Source organism: Onthophagus taurus, chromosome 2, assembly GCF_036711975.1.
Source record: "Onthophagus taurus isolate NC chromosome 2, IU_Otau_3.0, whole genome shotgun sequence".
NCBI lineage: Eukaryota > Metazoa > Arthropoda > Insecta > Coleoptera > Scarabaeidae > Onthophagus > Onthophagus taurus.
Genome location: NC_091967.1, coordinates 29972225 through 29997031, shown reverse-complemented (window position 1 = coordinate 29997031; position 24807 = coordinate 29972225). Strand labels below are relative to the sequence as shown.

General features: G+C 31.6%; 1 protein-coding gene across 1 annotated transcript; it reads left to right on the top strand.

Moving 5' to 3' along the window:
* Positions 1-314: 314 nt before the first annotated feature.
* Positions 315-1918, top strand: LOC139432762 (tudor domain-containing protein 7B-like). The gene is made up of 4 exons (XM_071201528.1): positions 315-424; positions 480-677; positions 734-1613; positions 1678-1918. Exons 1-4 carry the CDS (start codon positions 422-424, stop codon positions 1728-1730), a joined length of 1134 nt encoding a protein of 377 aa, XP_071057629.1. The 5' UTR covers positions 315-421; the 3' UTR covers positions 1731-1918.
* Positions 1919-24807: the final 22889 nt, after the last annotated feature.

Sequence of the window (24807 nt, the reverse complement as noted above, 5' to 3'; positions counted from 1 at the left end):
GTTGTTCAATTCAAATTTCTATTTTCAAGTGTTACCAACTGCTACGTACGTATCCGCCACATTGTCAAAATTTATTTTATTTTTGTTAAAAAAAAGGATAAAAACACGAATTACAAAAAATAGCATAAATACACGTTTCTAAAACTTACTAGACACTCATTCATTAAAAAACTCGTGGCTTCGCCACTCGTTTCTCAACTTCAATTCGTGCATTTCAAGCGTGTCTTACGAAACTAGTCTTGTAATGTACTATTATTTTCTTTTTTATAAGATTAAATAAAAAAAAATTATTTTTGTTCAATTTACAACCAAAAATTTGAAATATAGGTTGGTATCACCTATTGACCTTGTTTTTCTTCTTTCCAGGGGCTTTACCACGTTATTTCCTATTTATAGCATTACTGAAATAAAATACAACAAAATGGTATGATAAAAATATTAATGTATTATCAAAGAATATAATAAAACGTATTTTGTAGGATGACATTAAAAGTAAAGCTGCAGAGCTAGAGGCAATTATATCAAGCGTTCTAATCTCAAATCCACGGCGGCGTCGGATGACCATCAGAGATTTAGACCGACAATTTAAGGAGTTAAATGGATATCGAATTCCGTTTAGTGAATTAGGATATTGCACTCTTGAGTCGTATTTACATTCAATACCACACCGTTTAATAGTAAGTATTTTTATTACGGTGTTTCAACTTTGTATTTACTGGATTGTTATTTTTAGGTGAATGGTAGAGGTTATGATGCAGAGCTTTGTTTAATCGTCAGTCAAAAATCTGCCCACTTATACAGTTTAGATCGTAAACAAAGATCTCCAAAAAGACCACAAACGGAACAAAAATCAGTTCCGTTTGTTCAAAGGAGGCGTTCGGAAGAATTTCATTTAAGAAAAAGCCCGGATAATAATATTGAAAATGTCTCATCAACAGTACAAAATAATACCACACCAAATGTACAACATATTCCTACTTTATCATATCCTAGTCTACGTCGGCCTCACAAAATATTTGAAAGTGTTCCATCAACATCACAAAATATTCAAAATCCTTCAATGGTAGAAGAAAAAATTTCCAACAGAGTTAACCCAATTGCCTTAACATCTAAAGGTGCAATACCAAAAAATTACGATAACAAAAACAACTCTACAACATTAAAGAAGAATGTGCCATATTACATTCAGAATCGATTAAAAGAATTAATTCGTAATTATCCCGAAGGTGTACATAGTAGGAAATTAACAGAATTATATAAAAAGGAATTTAAGCAGGACTTGAATTATAGCGATTATGGTTACAAATCGATTAATCATTTTTGTTTAGCTTTAAAAACAATTTTTGCTTTTAAACCTTTAGTAGGTGCAAATCTTCAAATTTATGGTAAAGACTTAAATTTAAAACTTGATCCACCATTACGAAATAAACGAAGTTTAAATGATAATGAAATAAATTTGACAGAAATGATGCCAGAAAAGAATTCAACAGAATCATCTGAATCTAATTTTGATGATTTAAATCAAAACACTACAACAAAAGCATGCAATAATGAAATTGAAGAAAAGAACGATGAATCGGCATTAGAAAATGAAATAAAAATTACTTTTCATAGTAAGTATTTGTTTAAGAATTAAAAAAGTGCTTTATAAAGAATTTAATTTTTGTTTTTGATTAGATTTTGGACCGGCATCTTTACACATTGTCATCGATACCGATGATAAATATTAAATACTTGAATAAAATCCCCTCCGACTTAAAAGCTGGCATGTTAAGCAATAACATAATTACAAGCAGCTGCAATAAAGTCGATATTTTTCCTGTTAATCAAATAAGAGAGGTGTTTAGGGCTTTATATAACATTATATTTTTCTTAAAGAGTTTGACTGTTATTTTACAAATAACAATGATGAATCAGATTAAATCGGTTTCAATATTAAATACATTCATCAGAATATTTAATTTAGTTTTAAGTTGTATTAAAATAAAATATTTTTTTGTGTTTAAGTAAGACTATAAGTATTCTTTTAATCGTTAAATGTTTGTTATGAATGACTTTTTATTTTGTTATGTGACAAACTGAATATTATGGTGCTCCAACTGACGCTCAAGGATTTGTTTTTCCCACATCGACTACCCCCCAAAAATTAGCAGTAGTTATTTTTATTTCTTCATTCATTTAATCATTTTTGTTAAAAAAAGTATTGTTTTTGTTTGCGTTATTGATTTATTTGATAGGGATACATTTTTTAGTTACTTTTTACAGTTTGTCATTAGACTTAACCTTTATTTCTTTCTTATATTTAAGTATTAATATTAATTTCTTTATGATGTGTTCTTATTATTTATTATTATACCTATATTTAAGATAATCTGCGGCTCATGGAATAATTTTAAATATACTACAACAAAAATTAAGTCCTTATAGAGTATATAATAAAGTAAAGCAAGTATACCATATTAAAATATACATATCGAATGACAAAACCTACCTCTCGACATTATTTCCACGGTTGCAGATATAATCAATGAGCAACCAGCTCAAGACTCATATAATTACCTTAAACAATGTCTAATTGATAGATTGTCACTCAGCGAGGAGAAACGGTTAAAAGAACTTTTATCTAATACTCAAATGGGAAACCAAAAGCCATCCTAGTTTTATCGAGATATGCTATCAACTGTCGGTGGTTCTCAAGTAGTCAGCCAAGATTTAATTGTAAAACTTTGGCGAAGTCGACTACCTAGCAGCATTTCCATTGCGCTTCTTGCTTCTGGTAAGGAGGAATTATCTGAGCTGTTAACAATTGCAGACAAGATTTGGGATTCCATCAATACTTTCCCTATTTCTCGATCATCTTTGATGTTAGATGAGATTAACAAGCCTCAAATTTCAAATCTATCAACCTGTAGTCATGACAATATTTTAAAAGCTTTTAAAGATTTCACCACAACGTGCCAAAATTTTATGCAAAATGTTTCTGAAAAGCAAATCCACCGACAGTTGATAGCACATCTCGATAAAACTAGGATGGCTTTTGGTTTCCCATTTGAGTATTAGATAAAAGTTCTTTTAACCGTTTCTCCTCGCTGAGTCACAATCTATCAATTAGCTGGTCGGTCATTGATTATATCTATAACCAGGATTTCGCAATGGTTACTCTTGCGAAACTGCACTTACAAGTGTCATTGATGACATACATAAAGCGTCTGATTTAGGGCTTGTTACTATACTAGTAACTTCAGATCATAGTAAAGCATTCGATACCGTTAACCATAGGATGATGACTGCTGTTCTTCATTACGTCGGATTTAATAATAATTCTGTTAAATTAATTGAAAGTTACTTAAAGGGTAGAACACAAAGGGCGAGGATCTCTGAATGTATGTCGGAGCATGGAGGTGTTGCTTCTGGTATGCCACAGGGTTCGATTCTTGGGCCGCATTTGTTTTCGATATATACTTCCTCTTAACCTGATTGTTTATCGACTTGTAAATACCATCTATACGCGGATGATACACTTATCTATCACTCATTTCCTTTACAAGAGGCCCAAGACGCTCTTAAGCTTATAAACAATGACCTTGATCGTCTAGTTAATCTGTCTGAATCGCATTCATTAAGTTTGAATCCGAATAAATCTTCGGCTACAATGTTTGGTAATGCAAAAGTTCGGAAGTCATTCAATAATAGTGACAATATGATGATCAAGATAAGTGGTACAAACATGAAATTCGTTAATAAAGTAAAAATTTTGGGTCTTGAGGTTGACAGTGATTTACGTTTCACCGATCACGTTAATACCTTGGTTAGACGATCATACGGCAAATTAAAAATGCTTTAGCCCAATAGACATTTGTTGAATAAAGATGCTAAGTTGGTTCTGTGTGATTCTTTGGTTCTTTCATCATTTAATTATTGTGATCTTGTTTATGGGCCTTGTTTGATGATGTGCAGAGAATAGAAAGGGCCCAGAAGTCCTGTCTCAGGTACATTTATGGTATACGCCTTCATAAAAGAATATCGTATAAGCTGGCTAGTGCAAATTGATTGAATATGCCGGACCGGCGTAAACTTGATATTGCTTGTCGAATGATGTCTATTGTTTCGAATTATAAGCCACCTTACCTCTATGAAAGGATTACGTATAGAACCGATGTTCATCATTTGAATTTGAGGCGTAAAAACTTAATTCGTATTCCCAAACATCGAACTCAAACTTTTAAACATTGTTTTTCCTATATCATTGGATCAGTTCTCAACAACCTTCCTATTAGCCACTAAACTATCTTACCTCATTAGGTGCCAGGGCTGGCGGTGGTACTGACCAATAAGATTATGTGATCGAAAGAGAATGGAATAATAACTGGTGATATTTAAGTTTATTTTGGAACAATAATTATATATATATATATATTTTTATTTTTTAATTAGCACCTATAAAACTAGCTTGCTGTGGTGTCCATTTTGATATTCATTTACTTATAATTATTTACTTATATTAAGTTTCTTTATATATTTGTTTCTTCTTATATTAAATTAAGTTTATTTCTTTGATTATGTTCATTTGATTTTGTAATTGAATATCAATAAATGGTTTATTATTATTATTAACCGTGGAAATAATGTCGAGAGGTAGATGGGTCACCACTAAGTTGTATTTTGTTTTGTCATTCGAAATTCGAGAAAGATCAAATTGTGCTTCAATCTGACTGAACCAAACAAAACTTTGGTCTACTTGTCCAAAAAAAGATAATTTAATGTGGGTCAAATACTCAATTGTTTGAGGATCGCCACAATCTGCATTTTTCATTTTTAAAGAAATTTAGAAAAGAATTAATGGATTACTAATTACGTTATTTTAAGAGAAATTTATAAAGATATTTTTTACTTTTTACTGGCATGGTATTTCGGAATGGAAACACTCAGGAATATGTACTCACTCAGATTAGCTTTCCTATGAGTTTCAAAAAGGTTAAAAACACAAGTGAGGCTTTTCAATTGTTTTCTGTTGTCCGTTGATATAAATTTTGACTTCGAAGTTCTGAGCTGGTACTGTGTCGCAAGGGTCGGAGTCGTATGGCGTACCAAAGATTGGGATTCTTCCGTTACTGCATAGTAAGGTTTGAGTTGGGCCGGTACGATGTAGCAAGGGCTGGTATAATATGGTACAGCGCTTCTTCTTTTTATGAAGTTTTTCGTTGTGTGTTTGATCGGGGTCACCAATTAATTTTAAATAATATTTCTAACTCTTACAATGAAATAAACACGTATTGAGTGTTCGATATTTTTTTAATATTCATATATAAGGAAGAAAAAAGCACGTAGAAACAACCTGGATATAAAGTAGCTGTACAGGGTGTCCCAATTTCGATGTCCGCATAGGCTATCTCCGAAACTAAAAGAGATAGAAAAAAAGTAGCTTACATGTCATGACCTCGTTTTTCGAGAAAATGCTAATGCCGAAAACTCCGAACAGCTATCGTCTTTTGTTTTCGCCCTATCGGTAAAAACTGAAAATTTTACAAAAACGACAATCGCGAATATCTTACTTATTATCAAAGATGGAGTACTATAAATAAAACATTATATGGGCAACTTTTTACGAAGAATTCAGTGGCGTAGGTAGAATTTTTTTCTCATCATTTATTTTCGAGATTTTAGACGTAACTTTATTTTTTTAAATGGAAACCATAGTTGGCTATGACTTAAAATAATTTGTTATTTTCTTCTGATAACAAATATATATAGTTTGTGGGGTATATTTCTTATGGTTATTGAATAATTAACAAAAATTCATTTTGTTCTGTCTAAAACTAATGTATGTATTTAAAAGTTAATGTTGCTATGGTGATAACCATACATACTATGATGGAACATAATATATCAAATAATTACCAAAGTTTGTATTTAAAAATTCGATAACAACTCTGGCATTATGTGCTGGTACGATGCACCAGCATGTTAAGTATCAAAGTATAACAAAATTGAATAAAACTTTACAATGAATTTCGAAAATTATGAAAAATGTAACATGATGGAATGCTATATGTTATCAGATAAGAATGCGACGCGGAATTTTATTTCACAAGATATCCAGAAAGAAGACAACCGCACGAAAAAATCTTCAGCCGATTAGCAGAAAATTTAATAGATATTTGGTCCTTTCCCAAACCACATACAAAAACATACCAAAATGACCTGCAAGAGAAATTGCAACAAGACGTCTGACCCAAAAGCCGCTGCTCCCAAATATGAAAGAAAAATAAGTATAAACCATACAAAGCGGGGCTAACTCATTATTTACGTGCCGGAGATGTCAATCGAAGATTAGAATTTTGTAGATGATATTTAAAAAAATTAAATAATCTGCTGTTTGTTCAAAATGTTATCTGGACCGATGAAGTCTCTGAGTGTTCAAAGAAGATTGGGGTTTAATGTATGGTGCGCCCTTTTAGATAATAGAATTTTGGCATATAGTATCTACCATAAAAACTCAAACTCAGGGAAATACCTCAATATATTAAGGCAGCACATTGAGCCTTTGGTCGACAATTTGCCACTAAATATGTCTCAAATGATATATTTTCAATATGACGGAGCACCAGCACATAATGCCAGAGTTGTTAGTGAATTTTTAAATACTACTACAAACTCAAGGACAGTAGAATCTAACAGGACTGCTACATCCATTGTTGTGACAGCCTACCCGCAAACTACGTCACACCATTTTCCACGCCCAGCTGTTGTTATGGTCTATGCGTTTGCTGTGTGTTTTTAGAAGTTATATCCTAGACGTATTCATATTAGTTTTGAAGTTTTATGTTTTTAGACGTATTAATGTCCTTCATATAACCTCTAAAAACATAGACAGTTACCAGGCGTGGCAAATAGTGTGACGTAGAGTGCGGGCAACCAACCCGTAGTCGACTACAAAAATACACTGGATGTAGCAGTCTTGTTAGATTCTACTGTCCTTGCTACAAACTTTGGCAATAATTGGAAACAATGCTTTCCCTCATGGTATGGTTATCACCATAACAACATTAAGTTTTAAATACACACAATAGTTTTAGAAAGAACAAAAAAAATTGATAGATTATATTCCATCATAGTATGTATGGTTATCACCATAACAACATTAACTTTTAAATACATACATTAGATTTAGATGGAACAAAATGAATTTTTGTTAATTATTCAATAACTATAAGAAATATACCCCACAAACTATATATATTTGTTATCAGAAGAAAATAACAAATTATTTTAAGTCATAGCCAACTATGGTTTCCATTTAAAAAAATAAAGTTATGTCTAAAATCTCGAAAATAAAAGATGGGAAAAAAATTCTACCTACGCCACTGAATTCTTCGTAAAAAGTTGCCCATATAATGTTTTATTTATAATACTCCATCTTTGATAATAAGTGAGATATTCGCGATTGTCGTTTTTGCAAAATTTTCAGTTTTTGCCGATAGGGTGAAAACAAAAGACGATAGCTATTCGGAGTTTTCGGAATTAGCATTTTCTCGAAAAACGAGATCATGACATGTAAGCTACTTTTTTTCTATCTCTTTTAGTTTCGGAGATAGCCTATGCGGACATCGAAATTGAGACACCCTGTACTTTAACTCGACTAAGAAGTGTAGCCGAGTCAGCAGAAAGTCCACAGAGCAATCTGAACGATTTAATTATTGAATGGAAAAAAGAAAAGATAGATTTATTCAAAAAACTGTAAAAACTGTTAGCTACTGCTAATTTTTGGGGGGTAGTCGATGTGGGAAAAACAAATCTTTGAGCGTCAATTGGAGCACCATAATATTCAGTTTGTCACATAACAAAATAAAAAGTCATTCATAACAGACATTTAACGATTAAAAGAATACTTATAGTCTTACTCAAACACAAAAAAATATTTTGTATTAACACAACTTAAAACTAAATTAAATATTCTGATCAATGTATTTAATATTGAAACCAATTTAATCTGATTCATCATTGTTATTTGTGAAATAACAGTCAAAATCTTTAAGAAAAATATAATGTTCCGGCTTTATCGAACCGTTTCCATATAACACCTCTCTTATTTGATTAACAGGAAAAATATCGACTTTATTACAGCTGCTTGTAATTATGTTATTGCTTAACATGCCAGCTTTTAAGTCGGAGGGGATTTTATTCAAGTATTTAATATTTATCATCGGTATCGATGACAATGTGTAAAGATGTCGGTCCAAAATCTAATCAAAAACAGAAATTAAATTCTTTATAAAGCACTTTTTTAATTCTTAAACAAATACTTACTATGAAAAGTAATTTTTATTTCATTTTCTAATGCCGATTCATCCTTCTTTTCTTCAATTTCATTATTGCATGATTTTGTTGTAGTGTTGTGATTTAAATCATCAAAATTAGATTCAGATAATTCTGTTGAATTCTTTTCTGGCATCATTTCTGTCAAATTCATTTCATTATCAACCTCATCATTTAAGCTTCGTTTATTTCGTAATGGTGGATCTTTATTTTGATGTGTCTTCTTTCTTTTGTTATCGTAATTTTTTGGTATTGCACCTTTAGATGTTAAGGAAATTGGGTTAACTCCATTGGAAATTTTTTCTTCTACCGTTGAAGGATTTTGAATATTTTGTGATGTTGATGGAACACTTTCAAATATTTTGTGAGGCCGACGTAAACTTGGATACAATAAAGTAGGAATATGTTGTACATTTGGTGTGGTATTATTTTGTATGTGTGTTGATGACATTTTGAATATTATTATCCGGGCTTTTTCTTAAATGAAATTCTTCCGAACGCCTCCTTTGAACAAACGGAACTGATTTTTGAATTTGTGGTCTTTTTGAAGATCTTTGTTTACGATCTAAACTGTATAAGTGGGCAGATTTTTGGCTGACGATTAAACAAAGCTCTGCATCATAACCTCTACCATTCACCTAAAAATAACAATCCATTAAATACAAAGTTGTAAACACCATAACAAAAATACTTACTGTTAAGCGGTGTGGTATTGAATGTAAATACGACTCAAGAGTGCAATATCCTAATTCACTAAACGGAATTTATATTCATATTCATATTTATGTTCAGTAAATACAAGAAAGCTAACCGCAATTTTTTATATGTATGTACTTCTACATATCCTTTTATTAAAATACATAATAAGTTAATATTAATTAATGGTTTTATTTATCTATTTATTAATTGTTTAACCACAAAAGTGGATTATTTTTGGTTCTTTTCGAAAATCCGGACATTTTGATACAGGGTACGGTCACAATTAATCCGGATTATGGACGCTCTACTGTATTTGTATATTATTATTAATGGGTAAGCTCTTTTATTGTATTCAACAACAGCTGACAGGTTATGTGTTTACAAATTAAGATAATCGATTTTGTTCTTGCAATCGGTAAGTTTATTGCAAAAAGAACATAGGTATATATTGTATCGGCTTCTCTGTATGTCACAGGACAGAAAGATGCTCTTTGAAGGTGCACTTCAAAACTTAAAGTTATGCTTACGATTTAGATGTACTTATTTTTATGTTAGTCGTGCCTGAAGACGGATCCAGTGAGGACCCGAAACATATGTAGCACCGAATTTAATTAAAAATTATGACATTATTGACACCGAATTGGCAAAAAGAGCGAACAGGGTGATGGGACAAGTTTGGGGATGGGGAGAAAGAACTTTCAATTTCTATAATGAACAACATATTTTTCTTGTTAAATAAATTTGGAATTAATCTTTTATCGCTTTCACTGTTACTGCTGTTGGGAGGACATATGTTTTTTGCGAGAAAAGGTAGATCATTGTGTATATCGTGTAAATAATGAGGATATTCAATATCAACATCAAAAATGTAACCATAATCAGCTTCATCGGATACATGATTAAAATTAAAATTTAGAATTTTAGTATCATCTAACCATTTAAAGTCTTTAAAGGGCATCGGTTGTGATATTGCCCAATCATACAAATTGTTAGCGTCCCAATACATTAGAAATTTCGAAGGAGAATTGGAGTCATAATTATCCATATATTTATTATTGGCTTTAGCATGACGTAAAATACCCCACGGATGCCTTTTTTGATGAAATGAACTTGATCTATATTAGTCAATAATTCAAGTTTAATTTGTGTAAATTTTAACATTGCATCCCAAGTGAGTCCTGGTGTGGTGTAATAATTTGCTGGGTCTAAATTTTTCAAAAACATCTCCTTACAAAAGAACATCGATCTGGAGGTATAGATCAGACTAACCTTTTAAATTTTGACACTGATATGTTTGCCAAACTGTTTGAGCGTGTAAATAATCTGGATCAGTTATATTTTCTAACTTAATTTGTTAAAAAACTAATTTTTCAAGTGAATTTATATAATTGAAATTGCTTATTACATGGGAAAAATTTTCGTACATGAACGAAATCCTCCTCTATAAGATTACTGGACAATGAATCGAGTGAGGATGCCATAAATCGAAATGAATCCAAAAAACGTAATGTCATAAACCGATTTTCAAAACCGGATTGCTGCTTTTACTGAAACTTATATATTTTTCTTTATTATTAGGTAAAACACCAATACCATTCATGCCATCTCTTTAACAAATAAATGTGCATCATAACAGCTGAAATTATGGAGAAATACAGGGATAAATTTGGAAATTATATAGTTATATGACAATGATCATGCACCTTAACTACATCTTTTCCAAAAGGTGTTGAGATGTAACAAATGTTTGTTGCTTTAAATGCAATTAGTTCTTCAACAGTTAAGGGGGTCATGGGTATTACATATTTTATATATTTGTGATAAATATATCTAACATCTTCCATGAATTTTAAAACGAAAACTTTGGGACAGTCGAGGCCGGTATATGTTTCAAATTTACAGCAAGTACCATACACAGTATAAAGCGTTCCAATTTAGAGCTTTTTTGAATTAACATTGGCTGAGATATGGGGTTTTAAAGAGCATGGTGAAATTTGCCAACGAGAATTTAAAATCAAAATAACTCGAAAACGAAAGACGCTAGGTACCAATAACTTTTATGAAAGTCAACATATTTTTGTACGTACAATGAAAAGGTGTAATAAAAACTATAGAAGTTATGGTTTACTTCCGGTAGACCGCAAGTGGCGGCCATCTTGAAAATATTTTAGATCGAAAGATTCGAATGAACAATCCATGCTACCAAAATTTTAAAACTGGACGAATAGTGGAACCTAAAAAAGTTCTAACGAACCAGTGACGTGAGACACCTGTATACAATAATGTTTTTTTGCTTAGTTCTACACACCGTTCCGTCTTGAGGGACTTAGTTGGGGGACAATGCAAACGTTACGTTTTTTCTATAAAAAAAATTTTCAAATAAGTAAATACAGGGTGATTTATAACATATGGAGCAGATTAAAAGGATAGGTGCTAGGGGCCAAACTGAAGATATTTTCTTAATAATGTTTTAGAATGTAATGATAATAATGTTTTGACTACAACGTAATAATCACAAAGATATTGAACGCTAAAGTTGTATTAATGGCCGAGCATTTCTTACGATATACGGTATTGCACTACGTTTAAATTCAAACTGCGAATATTTCGGGGTTACTTAAATAATGCATAATTAGCACCAATAGTAAAATCTTTGTAATATGGCAGTTACGGTTATTTAAAAATTTGTTAAATAGCTCACAAACGGGTGTTTGTTTGTTGAGAACATAGACAAAGATAGTAATATAGATGAGGCTTGGTCTACTGCGCATCCAAAAAATCTTAACAGTTTTAATTGCGGCCATTTTTATCCAATATGACTGAGATAGCAATATACTACTGTCATTGTTTATGGCTGGGAAGTAGGATGGAAGTAAGTTAGTTATTGTCATAGACAAAGATAGTAATATAGATGAGGCTTGGTCTACTGCGCATCCAAAAAATCTTAACAGTTTTAATTGCGGCCATTTTTATCCAATATGACTGAGATAGCAATATACTACTGTCATTGTTTATGGCTGGGAAGTAGGATGGAAGTAAGTTAGTTATTGTTTTGTCCTTTTTCACTTAAAACCTAACCTATAAGTGATATATTTAAAAATACCTATATCAATAACTTAATAGGCTAATTATATTGATTATATTGATAGATTACATTGTGTGTAATTGATTATAATCATATTAATATGGTGAATTGTTACGGTTGCAAGAAGGAGATTATTGTTCTTATTCTGAAATACTTTAAAACAATAAATTACTATAACAATATAGCAATTTAAAGAATTCTTTAAAAGAAATTAGAATAATTATCATTGAAGAAATTGTTTATTGTTTTCAATCACAGGGCATGTAATATATTGATATAATGGAATAAAATATTGAAATAAAAGCATTGCATAAAATGAGAAAAAAGAACTACCTGAAAAGAATAAGGTTTTTTCTTTGAAAAATGTAAAAATAGATTTGGGTCCCTAGCAGGTAAGAAAGGCCTACAAAACAAACATCTGAATGTATTTGTTGGTTGGGTAAAATATTTCTTTTAAAAGCAACATCACTCTTGATCTATCCGCCGTTGTAGTTGTTTCATTGTCTTAGCGTCTTCTTATTTTTCTTTGTGTTCTTATTATTTTTCTTAGTGTTTTTTAGTACATAGTTTATTTAGTTTATTTTTATAGTTGTTAGATTTTTGCGTTAGTTAGTGTTTCCTTAGAATAGTTTTTAAGTTTAGTTGTATAGCTTTTGGGTTTTAAATAGATTTAAATTAACGTTAAAACGTGTTAATTTACAAAGGTAAGTAAAACATTTTTCACTAGTTCCCATAATAATAGTGTATGTATAAACATTTATTGTTTTTGTTTAATTATTTTAATTTTATTTTACAGTATGGCTTGTTGTGTGCCAAATTGTAAAAATGTTCAGAGGTTACTTCCTCCAGAGAGTGAAATATCATTTCACAGGTAATAATATAAAATTGTTTTAACCAAATATAAAAAGAAATAAATATAAAAATAAATAAAATTTTATGATGTAGATTACCTGAAGGCGAAATGTTTAAGAAATATTTATTGCTTATTAGAATGGAACATTTGACATGGAAAAGTTCATTACGCATTTGTTCAGCACATTTCACTGAAGAAGATTTCATTGTAAAAGGTGGAAAAAAATGTTTAGGTCCTAATGCTCTACCTTTCCTTAATATTCCTGAGTCGGATCAAACAATGGAAGATTCTACACTGCCGGAGATGAGTAGTTCGTAAGTTCGTTTTTATATGAATAAACTTTGCAATATAATTTATCTTTTATAATACAACTATTAATTAATTATAGAAGTGGAGATGGTAGTCGAAGAGGTTCTAAACGGTTAGTAATATTGATTTTTTCTAAAATTTTATTCCAATTATCATATGCTTTTAACATTTTAGGCAATTGGATTCATCTGGAAGCGGAACATCGAGTGGAACAAGAAGAAAGCGTGTGAAATTTATCCAAAGTATTCACAGTTACAGGTATACAGTCAATTTTGATTTAATTTTACTTTTTTTATTAACTCCCTAATGTTTTAGTTCTTCTTTAGAAAAATTTCGCAGCGTAAAACATAGAATAGGTAAAAAAATTGCTAAAAAGGATCAGAAATTAGCTTACCGAAAAAAAGTCATTAAAAGCCTTAGACAACAGATTCAGTCACTAAAACAAGTAATTGTAAAATTACGCAATGTTAATCTTGTTTCAACAACAGGCGTTGAGTATTTGGAAAGGTCATTGGATGGTGTACCGAAAAGTTTAATTTTACGCTACATAAAAAACAGCCAACGGGGCGCTATTACGAGAGAATTGTATCCCCCTGATCTGCGAAAATTTGCAATGACACTAAATTTTTTTTCAAGTAGAGCATATGAATACGTTCGTAAAGAATTTAAATTGGCATTGCCACATCAAGCTACAATTAGAAAATGGTACACCGCAGTTAATTGTGAACCTGGTTTTCAGCAAATTTCATTAAATACATTGAATGCTATTACTAAGCAACAAGAATCAAAAGGCTTTAAAAACATATGTTCTTTAATGTTTGATGAAATTGCAATAAAGAAAAAAATAGACATCAATGGTTTTGGTTACGTGGATTTCGGTATACCAAGTGAAGATGATGACCGTGAACCAGCATCAGAGGCGTTAGTTTTTATGGTGGTTAGCTTGACGCAAAAATGGAAATTACCAATAGGATATTTTTTTATAAAATCCTTAAACGGACAAGAAAAAGCTAACCTCGTTAAAGAAGCGTTAATAAGATTAAATGAAGTGGGCGTCATAGTGCCATCAATTACGTGTGATGGACCAAATACCAATTTTGCAATGTTTAAAGAGTTAGGGTGTGACTGGTCAGATTTACGAAATATTAGACCATGTTTTAGTCATCCTACAACAAAAGAAAACGTTTATGCCATATTTGATGCAGCACATATGCTAAAGTTACTAAGAAACCATTTCTCAACATTAAATATTATAGTGGATGGCAGAAATGAAATGGTAAGATGGGATTACATTGTAAAGCTGCAAAAATTGCAAGAAGAAGAAGGTTTAAAAATAGCCATAAAAATAGCCAAAAATTGAAAAAAAACCATATAAACTGGGAAAATCAAAAAATGAAGGTAAACAACATGCAGTAGAATTTAGAAAATGTTTTTTAACTAATTTTTGAAATTTTAGGTCAATTTGGCTGCACAAGTATTTAGTAACAGTGTTGCTAAAGCCTTAGAATTTCTAAAAAACTGTTTGATGTTGGATGATTTTAAAGATAGTCAAGCAACTATCAACTTTTTAGAAAGAATTTATAATGTGTTTGACGTATTAAATTCAATTAACCCGTTTGGTAAAAATTTTAAATCTCCCCTTCGACAGGGAAACGAATTTTATTGGACGCCATATTTGTTAGGTGCCCAAAATGAATTATTATTATTAAGAGATAACTCGGGAAACTATTTATGCGCCTCAAGAAAAAAAACTCCCATAATTGGTATGTTAATAACAATAAGTTCAATTATTGGTATATATGACGAATTTGTAAAAACAAATAAAATTCCTTACCTGCTGACATACAAATGTAGTCAAGACCATTTGGAATTGTTTTTCTGTTGTGTAAGGTAAGCTAAGTAACTATATATGTACTAATAACTATCTTAATATTGCTTTTTGTGTTTTTGGTAGGACAAGAAATGGGTGGAATAATAATCGTTCCTGTCAAGAATTTTATAATTCCTTTAAAAAACTGTTGTTACATGGCAATATTCCAAATTTAGAAGGAGGTAATGCAAAGGTACTGGATACGACAGTGGTATTAAGCATTCCATCATCCCTCGCTAAATATAATATTGTAACATGTAACACTAATCGATATAAAGAAATCGATATTAATTTATTGCAGGAACATGATTATATGTTACCAACTCAAATTCCTATAAGTATGTATGCAGAAAATGTTGTAACATACATATGTGGTTATGTAATAAGGATGGCCACCAAAATTGTACATTGCAATATCTGTTTAAATGCTCTACATAATGACGATAACCAGTCCAGCAACCAAAATTATAAATTTGTATTATTAAAAAATATGGGTAAATTATAAATTCCTTCTATTGAAACAGTACTAATTATATTGTTCATAATTTCAGGTGGATTGATAATACCATCGAGAGGGGTTGTCGATTTGTGTATGAACACAGAAACATTAATTAGAAAAATAATGTTCTTAACGGAAAATAAAATTCCAAGCGATAAAAACATTATAAATAATGTAACACAAACTATATTTGAAAAAACATCAGGAAATATTAATAATTTATTTCCGACATTAAAAAATCATTTTATGGAAAATGATATATTGGATGAACATCCATATTTTTTAATTAAAATAATTATAAAATCCTACGTCAAAATTCGATTGTACAATTTAGCCAAATTATACAATGAAAAAATGTTGGGTTCTCCTGTAAGGCAGAAGTTGAACAAACTTATATTATTTAGCCATCAATAAAAGTTTTATAAAATAGAAGGCATTTTTATTATTTTCATATCTTATTTAATACTTTGACCGCCATTGCTTACCGAAACTAATCATTTCTTTGTTTTACTATTACAAAATGATCCTAGAACGAAAATACTTCCAATTTCTAAGTGCTAAAATGGTGTGAATATTACCTTGGAAATTAATTTACAAATTCCTATTACGGACCTGCTTCAACTGCTTTGCTAAATAGAGAAAGACGGTAAATGCTAATATATTCCTGTTGCAGTCACATTGGATAAAAATGGCCGCGACCAAAACTCTTAAGTTTTATTTCGTACGCGCAGGAACAAGCGCAAGCAGGTACGCGCAGGTCATGCGTGACCCATCAATTTTTGTACCACTCACGTGAGCGTGCGTGATCGTGAGCAACTGAATTGATTTCGACCGGACCCGGCGTGACCAGATTGGACCGATTTTTTAATTTTTCTTTAATAATAACATTTTACCGAACGCCGGACAGAACGGTATATCTCAAATGTATACAATAATTAGTACTATAATTGTTTAAGTGTTTTTTGTTTTTTTATGCGTAAAAAAATATCTGCATAAAATAAAAAAGAAGTGCGCTCCTGGACTTAGTTCGCTACGATGCGACGGCCTATCATAAATCACGTATCTTGACGTGAGTCACGTGATTCACATATGATATTCACGTGAGTGGTGTGCGTGACCCGCGTGGGATAGATCGTGAGCGGGCATAAAAAATCACTCACGCGCACATCTCTAATCCCAACCTCTCTTATTCCCCCACAGAACATTCAGATTTCGATTATACTATTGGTCAATATAAAAGAGGGGGGTAAAACTTTACAGGGCCATCTTCAATGAAGGATGACTTTTAATCGTAGTAGCCGTAGTAGCCTTGTGAGTGTTTGAGTTAGTTTAATTCCAGTTATTCGTTATACTTTAAAACGTTAAAACTTTATTAAATTTTAAGAATTAAATGTTCAAGAAAATGTCGAGGCAACAGGTAAGTGATTTTTATATTTATATTTTTTCTTTCAAATAGATATTTAAGTGATAATATTACGTAATTAGTCGTAAAAATCTAATATATAAAAGTTGCTAATTAATTGCATTTTATATCAACTTTCCATCATACGGTCAATCATCATTCTAAAGAAAGCTTGATAATCAATGATTTCTTTTATCGGTGTGAAATGACCTAAACAACGTTAAAAATGAAAATAAAGTGCGGAATAGTGAAAAACTTACCGAAAACTTACTTTCATGTTACGTCATAAAATGCTAAAGACGTATTTTACAGCACCATGGCATCCACACACACACCATCTGTCGTCATAATTTCGTTGATTATAATGCATATTTTCGGGTGAAATACCGTGTTTTTATAATTTGTTAATTAATCTAACTCAAAATCTATTTTTTTTTGGATATTATTAATTTTCTTTATATAATTTGTTATGAGTAAACAACTACGTTTTAGTCGTTGTGCGTTTAAAAGAAACAAGCGTATTTCACCCGAAAATATGCGTTTTAACAATAACAAATCAAGTTAATTCTTTCATAAATTTTTGTAAAAATTATTTTATTTTTAATTTTATCGGAGTAATGTTATTCACTTGACTGTGAAAATAAAAAGGGATAGGATTGGTATTACCGGTGGTGTTCAGAAAATTCACTTTCGTCGTTTTACACTTTTCCGCACGTTTTTTTTATTTGTAACGGCTTATTTGAGTAATTTCCCATCGATTAAACAAAAAATGTCCGATTTTTAAGCGACTTGACGAATCTTAAAATATTTCTTCGAGATGGTGATCTCATCATATTCATGACATCTGAAAAATGCGTCGCGACGTCGGGAACATCTATTGTTTTAAAACTCTTATTTTTTTATTTTGTTTGGAGAAATCTTATTAGAAATGAATTTTGCTTCCAAACCTGAAATCGCCATAATTATTATCGGATTCAAAAGTTTTTGACGCTCACTTTGAACGCGAATAACAAAGAAATTACTCCATAGAAAAAATCGGGATCACCTTCGTTGGATACGAAGTTTAATTCTTTATAATGTGTGGTACTTTCAAATTTTTTCTCTCGCTCGTATACTAATCATCACAGGTATAATGAAAAATTGTACGCGATTTCGGACGATCGGCGAAGAAGCTCGATATTGCGCTTTTTTTACACCGGAACGGTTCATCGAACAAAATCTAAATTTCTACCACACATTCCCTAAGTGTACTAAACATGCGAAAAAAAAATTTCCGATGATAGCCGAACGCCCATAGACGTCCGTAATACCGGACACACGGGGGCTCAACTTTTTCGAACAAAAAAACATTACATAACCAAGTTAAGAAGTTCATTACAGTATATTAAAAGTAATTAGACAGAATTAAAATATATTTATCACTAATATCGAGGTACAATCAGCAATTTTAATTAAAATAACTGGCTTTAGCTCCCGTATTAGTTCGAAGATCAGAACCAAACTTTATATACGCATTCTAGGCATGATTAGAAATATATTTATCGAAAGAAATTCCACTTGCAAAGGGTCCGCGGGGGTGAACTACCCCGCAGTAGATTATAATTTGCTCTACCGCCCTTATTCGGTCGAAGATCCCAACCATACTTTACACAAATCATCTAGACTACATTAGAATCAAATATCCATTAACAATTTTCACTAGCATAGGGACCGCGGGGGTGAACTACCCACCATTAGATTTGAATTACCCTTACCGCTCTTATTCGGTCGAAGATCCGAACCAAACTTTAACAAATCGTCTAGACTACATTAGAATCAAATATCCGTTAACAATTTTTGCTTGTATAGGGACCGCGGGGGTGAACTACCCAACAGTAGATTTTAATTACCCGTACCGCTCTTATTCGGTCGAAGATCCCAACCATACTTTACACAAATCATCTAGGCTACATTAGAATCAAATATCCGTTAAAAATTTTCACTAGCATATGGACCGCTGGGGTGAACTACCAACCAGTAGATTTGAAACGTTAGGAACGTATTAGGAACGTCCAGCTGTCTTACTTCATAATCGTTTTTCAATGCCATTGACAATATTAACCTTATTATTGACATCCGAGCAACAGGCGAATAATTTGGTTCAAACGGATTCTCATCCTGCAACTGAAATCCTCTTGCTACCAGTCGTGTTTTTTTCGTTCCATCCTCTTTTGTTCTGAACACCCACCTTGTTTGGATAGCTTTCTTTCCTTTTGGCAATTGTGCTTCTGACCAAGCTTTTAAATTTTCAAGAGTATTTCATTCTTTTTAAATGGCTTGTTTCCATTGCTTACATTTTACTGCCTCTTTGTATTCTACAAGATCATTCTTATCTGAAGATATTAAGCAATATGCAGTATAGACTTCATATTCACTAAGATATTTTGGAGCGTTTATCTTCCTACCCCGATTTGTCTCCTGAGTATATTCCTCATTCTTTTCTTTTTCATCTTTTCTTATTTCAGTTGTTGTTTCATTTTCCTCTTCTCCTTCATCATTCAATTCTTCTTCACTTTGTATGCTTCATTTTATTTACAATTTCATTGTAATTCGTCTGGTTTTCATTAAATTTTATATCTCGTGAACATATAATCTCATTCTTCTCATAATTCCACAATCGATATCCTGCTCCTGTGTATCCTATCATTATACCTGGTTGAGCACGTCTTTCTAATTTATTTTCCTTTGGTAATATTATTGACCATGCTTGGCTTCCAAAAACTCTCAATTTCGACAAATCATTTATCTTGTACCATCTTGTGGCTGGAGTTTCTCCTTTATTTGCCTCTGTAGGTGATCTGTTTAACTCATACGCTGAACAATGGATTGCTTCACCCCATAATTCTCTTGGTAAATTTGTTTCTGCAAATTTGGTTCTAACCTTGTTCAAAAGAGTTCTGTTCATCCTTTCTGATGTACCATTTTCTTGAGGAGTATGTGACATTGTATACTCTAATCTAATACCCTTATTTCTACAAAACATTTTAAAATAATTAGAAACAAATTTCCCTCCATTATCCAACCTTATTCTCTGTGTTTTTTGATCATGTTGAGTTTTAATTAATTTTACAAAGTCAATTAAATTTTGCTGTGCTTCATTTTTGTTTCTTAATAGTTTAACAATTAAAAAATGAGAATAATCATCGATTAAAACTTGAAAGTATTTATAGCCTTCATAAGTTGGTGTGGCTATTGGTCCGGCAACATCCGAATGTATCACCTATTCTAACTGATTTCTTTTCACAATTATAAAATGGTTTACGGGTACTTTTACCTTCTATAAAACTTTTACAAATTTCGTTAGTACTTGGTAATCCTAACAATTTTAAACCATACCTGTTTACATGACCTAATCTTCTGTGCCAAATATTTTTATCTACATTGTCTTTAGCTGTATAATTATGTTCATCTTTCTTAACAAAACCATCTATAACATTATCCGGCTTAAAGTCTACGTTTAAGTAAAACAAATCATTATAAGAATTACAATTAAATGTTAAATTATTGTTAGATATAACACCATACTTTTTACCAGATCTATTATCAAACATTATCTTAAAGTCCTTTTTTAATAACTTAGATACAGATAATAAATTAAAGCCCATGCCCTGAACTATCAGTGCCTCCAACATAATTTCTTTATCCTGACAAATACCCTTAATAATACCTTGTTTCTTAGCATACAATATTTCGTTATTTTTCGCTGTTCCAATTTTGACTTCCGATTTCAACTTCGTAACATTTGACATATACTTCTCCATTTCTCCCATGACCATGTGTTGCGTACAGCCTGAATCCAAGATAAAATCTCCCACATCATTGATAGAATTAGCATTCAAGGCAATAAATGAATTTCATCAGCTACATTTACTTTTGAGCTCCCTTGTGAATTCAAATAATTTTGGGTTCGATTTTGTCCCTTATTATATTGATTGAAGCCTCTGCCGCTTCCTCTTCTACCTCTTGAATTTCCCCTATACATTGAATTGAAAGCTTGACGACATTCTGCAAACTTATGGCCTACTTTACCACATTTATAACAAGTTAATTGACTTATTTTAAAAGATACTTCAGATTGATTATTGATTTGCCCTTGTTTCGTTGTTAACTTTAATTCCTCGTCTAATAATCTTGACTTTACGAAGCCCATGGTTACTTTACTATTCATTGTTTCTATTGCTGTGATTACTGAATCAAAGTCTTCATTAAGTGTCAATAGAAGATGACATACTTTGTCCTCTTCTTCAACCTTTCATCCAACACCTTTCAACTCCCTTATTAACTTATCAAACTTCTGGAAATGATCTTCAAGTTTTTCATTTCTTTTATGTTTTAGTACGAGAAGCCTTTTCTTAAGTGTTAATCTGGTGAATACACTTCTACGTTGAAACACATCCTCGAGAGATTTTAACATTCCCTTAGCTGTTGTTGAATCTTTTATAATGTCTAAATGTTTATCGCTTACACATTGAACCATAACAGATTTTGCTTTTGAGTCCCTGATTTTAAATCCATTCTTCTGTTTTTCTTCAGTAAAATCATCAATCACTTTTTCTAATGTATCTTCTAATTGTTTCTCTTCTAATAAAGCCCGTACTCTAAAACACGTAACATATAAGTACGAAGGCTTTCACGGCCGGTGTGAATTAAACTAAAATTAGAACTAAAACTAGAAACTTTCGGGTTTTGCCGTGCGTCTTTTAATAAAAGGTTTGACGTTTCGGATGCCATGTTGCAACCTTCTTCAGAAACTGGTTCGAAGTGACGAGATCAAAAATCGGTAACTATATATAAGTCGGAAAAACTAATTAATAATCAGTTAACGCTAATTACAAGCTAATTATTAACTAATTGCGTCTCGTCCGGTGTAAGGCGGGAGGTCTTCGTATTCACCATCATGTTCCATGTTCTGCTAATTGTTCTGCTTATTGTCTTGTAAATATGCATCGCACATTTAATGTTAACACCGTTGTTCTTGAATGTCAGGCTTCTAAATTGCTTGGCACGTGCTATTACTTTCATTTTAACTTTTTTTTTTATAAATATCAAATTTCAATTTATTGTCAATAGTTATCCCTAAATATTTGCATGTCTTCTTTGGCTGGACCAAGGTGTTCGCTAATCTGATGGTCGGAGGATATTCAGATGTCCGATGAAAAGGTAGAAGCAGTTGTGATTTCAGAGGGTTTATGTGAATTCGCCAAATTTTGAACCATTTTTCTACATCCACAGTCAATGTTTGAAGTCTATTTAATGCTTTTTTTAAGGTCGTATTGTGAGTGACTAACGCTGTATCATCCGTATACTGCAGCATATAAGCAGAGTTTCTAGGTACTATGGGCATCATATCATGTACGACAATATTAAACAAAGTTGGAGAAAGCGAAGAACCCTGCGGCACTCCTTGTTTTAGATAAAACACATTGGAGGTTGTTTCATTTACCTTGACACTGTTACGGTTGTATTTTTCCTTAATGCTTCATTTGTGTGTTTAACCTTTACTTTCCCAATTCTTTGTTTTAATTTTATTTTGGGTTAGATGTTTTATTTTGTTATCGAGTATTTTGAGTGGCATAAATTGCGCGATGATTTATTTTGTTTACTTTTTGAAGATCTCCTTTCATGATTTTCCTTTTTCCTTTTCAATTTATTTTCCCCTAAACTTATTTTACTTCTTCGTTTCCCCTAAAAGATGATGTTAATTTTTACATATTCTTGCTTGTGCGCAAGTATCTATTTTTTGTGAATTTTTGAGGATATTTATCGTCTGTGTAAGATTTTCTCTTCCTCTTTTCAAGTTAGATCAGTACGTGTACGCACGTAGAGTTACGTGGATTTTTGGTAAAGCTTTTTGAATTTTTCGCGTGGTGATTAGTTCGTAATCCAAATTTTTGGGATTCATCTGCGTGTTGTGCAATTTATTGGTAACGTTTTTGCACGTCCAATTTTCTGTTTGTTCCGGATTAAACCGTATTTTGCAACTTTTCTAAGTTTTTCTGACTAAACCTCGAAGATCTGAGGTAAGATATTTTTATTAATTGAAATATATTTTTATATTTTCCCTTACACTTTCATACCTTCATTTATTCAAACATACAACCTTTTACCACCAAATAATCATCATTATAATAATATTAACATTATCATAATTAAACTATTATCATCATTTTTTTTATATCTTATTTTTCTATCCTTTCTACTCTTTTATATATTTTTTTCTCTAATTTCCTCGTGTTCATTTAAGGTTTTAATTGAAGAGCATAAATTTTGACAACCTATCTGTAACATTTTCGAAACAGAAGTTTGGTTATTTTGTGAGATTTTTAATCCATTTTCGAAGTTCTACCTTTTCGGAGGGGTTCTTCCTTGAGGATTTTGGTCGAAGTTGCATTGCTAAACTAAGTCAAGTCAAGTCAAGTCAAGACAATGTCCGATCTAAACGTTGTTTTTTTTGTACACCGCTTACCGGTGAACTTTTATTCATTTAATTATTACAATCGAAATTAATCAGGGGTAATCTTTTCTTTCTCGGCGCCATACTGATATCAGGGGTACGCGCAATTCAATTCAAATTTATATTTTTTTTTGCGTACTTGTTTTGGTCATTTATTTCAATATTTTTTTTTGGTACGCCAATGATTCTTTTCTTTTTTCGTGTTGCTTCATGCTTGCTGAACAACAACATTGTTACTTATATCACAATAATATTTTTTACTTACCTTATTATTTTTTTTTTTATTTTTACCATTAAATATTTTTTTCACAACTTAAAATATCTCGAACTGTTTATTTTTTTGTGTTTTCTTATTTTTTTGTTTGTATCTACTTGTGTCGATTGCATCACTTTACCATCTCACGTCATAGTTCGTGGACAACGCAGGGTTAACTGTGTGGCGCCTTATAAATGCGTTAGTTATTAAATTGCTAATCGATTGTGTTGTTCTTTTTTTTGTATTCATAAGTCTTCACAATGCACAGAGTTCGATTGGTTAAAAAACTGTCAATTAGTGCCACCATGGCTCTAAGAACATTCATTGCTGAGAGCTTATATTCTTATACCCTTTGTGTCATACCGAATCAAAAACTTTTTTAACTTCCAAGCAAAGAATTGCAGTTTTTTCCTTTTTAAGCTTGCTCATAGATATGTTGGAAGTTAATATTGATAATGGATTAATCGTGGATGCTTTTGGTTTGAAGCCAAATTGATGATCAGGAATGTATCTATCCACAAAATCCCATAACATCTTTTTAGCAGTGTTTCAAAGTTTTTCCCAATTACAGGTAGGAGTGTAATCGGTCTATAACCGATAGGAGTTATTATATTTCCACCTTTTTTGGGTATGCAAATTACAATACCCGTTTTCCATTCGTGTGAAAAGAGATGTTTAGAAATACAAAAGTTATACATCTTAATAATAAATTCATGAACTTTTCCATCCAACTGTCTCAACATCTTCTTATTGATATTATCATAACCGGGTGCAGAGATTTTACCCTTTGATATTACATCCCAGTAATCTTGTTCGTTGATCACTAGGTCATTGTTGGCTTCCACTGCATTATGTTGAAAATCATCATACCAGTGCTCCACCTCTTGAAGTTTGACATGGTCAAAGCCTGCATCATTCAAAAAGTCAAAACATTTTTGTAAATATTCAGCATGTATTCGGCCTAAGTCTTCTTCTGAAGTTTGATGAGTATTGGAAATGGGGTCTGTTAATGCAAAAGAAGTCTG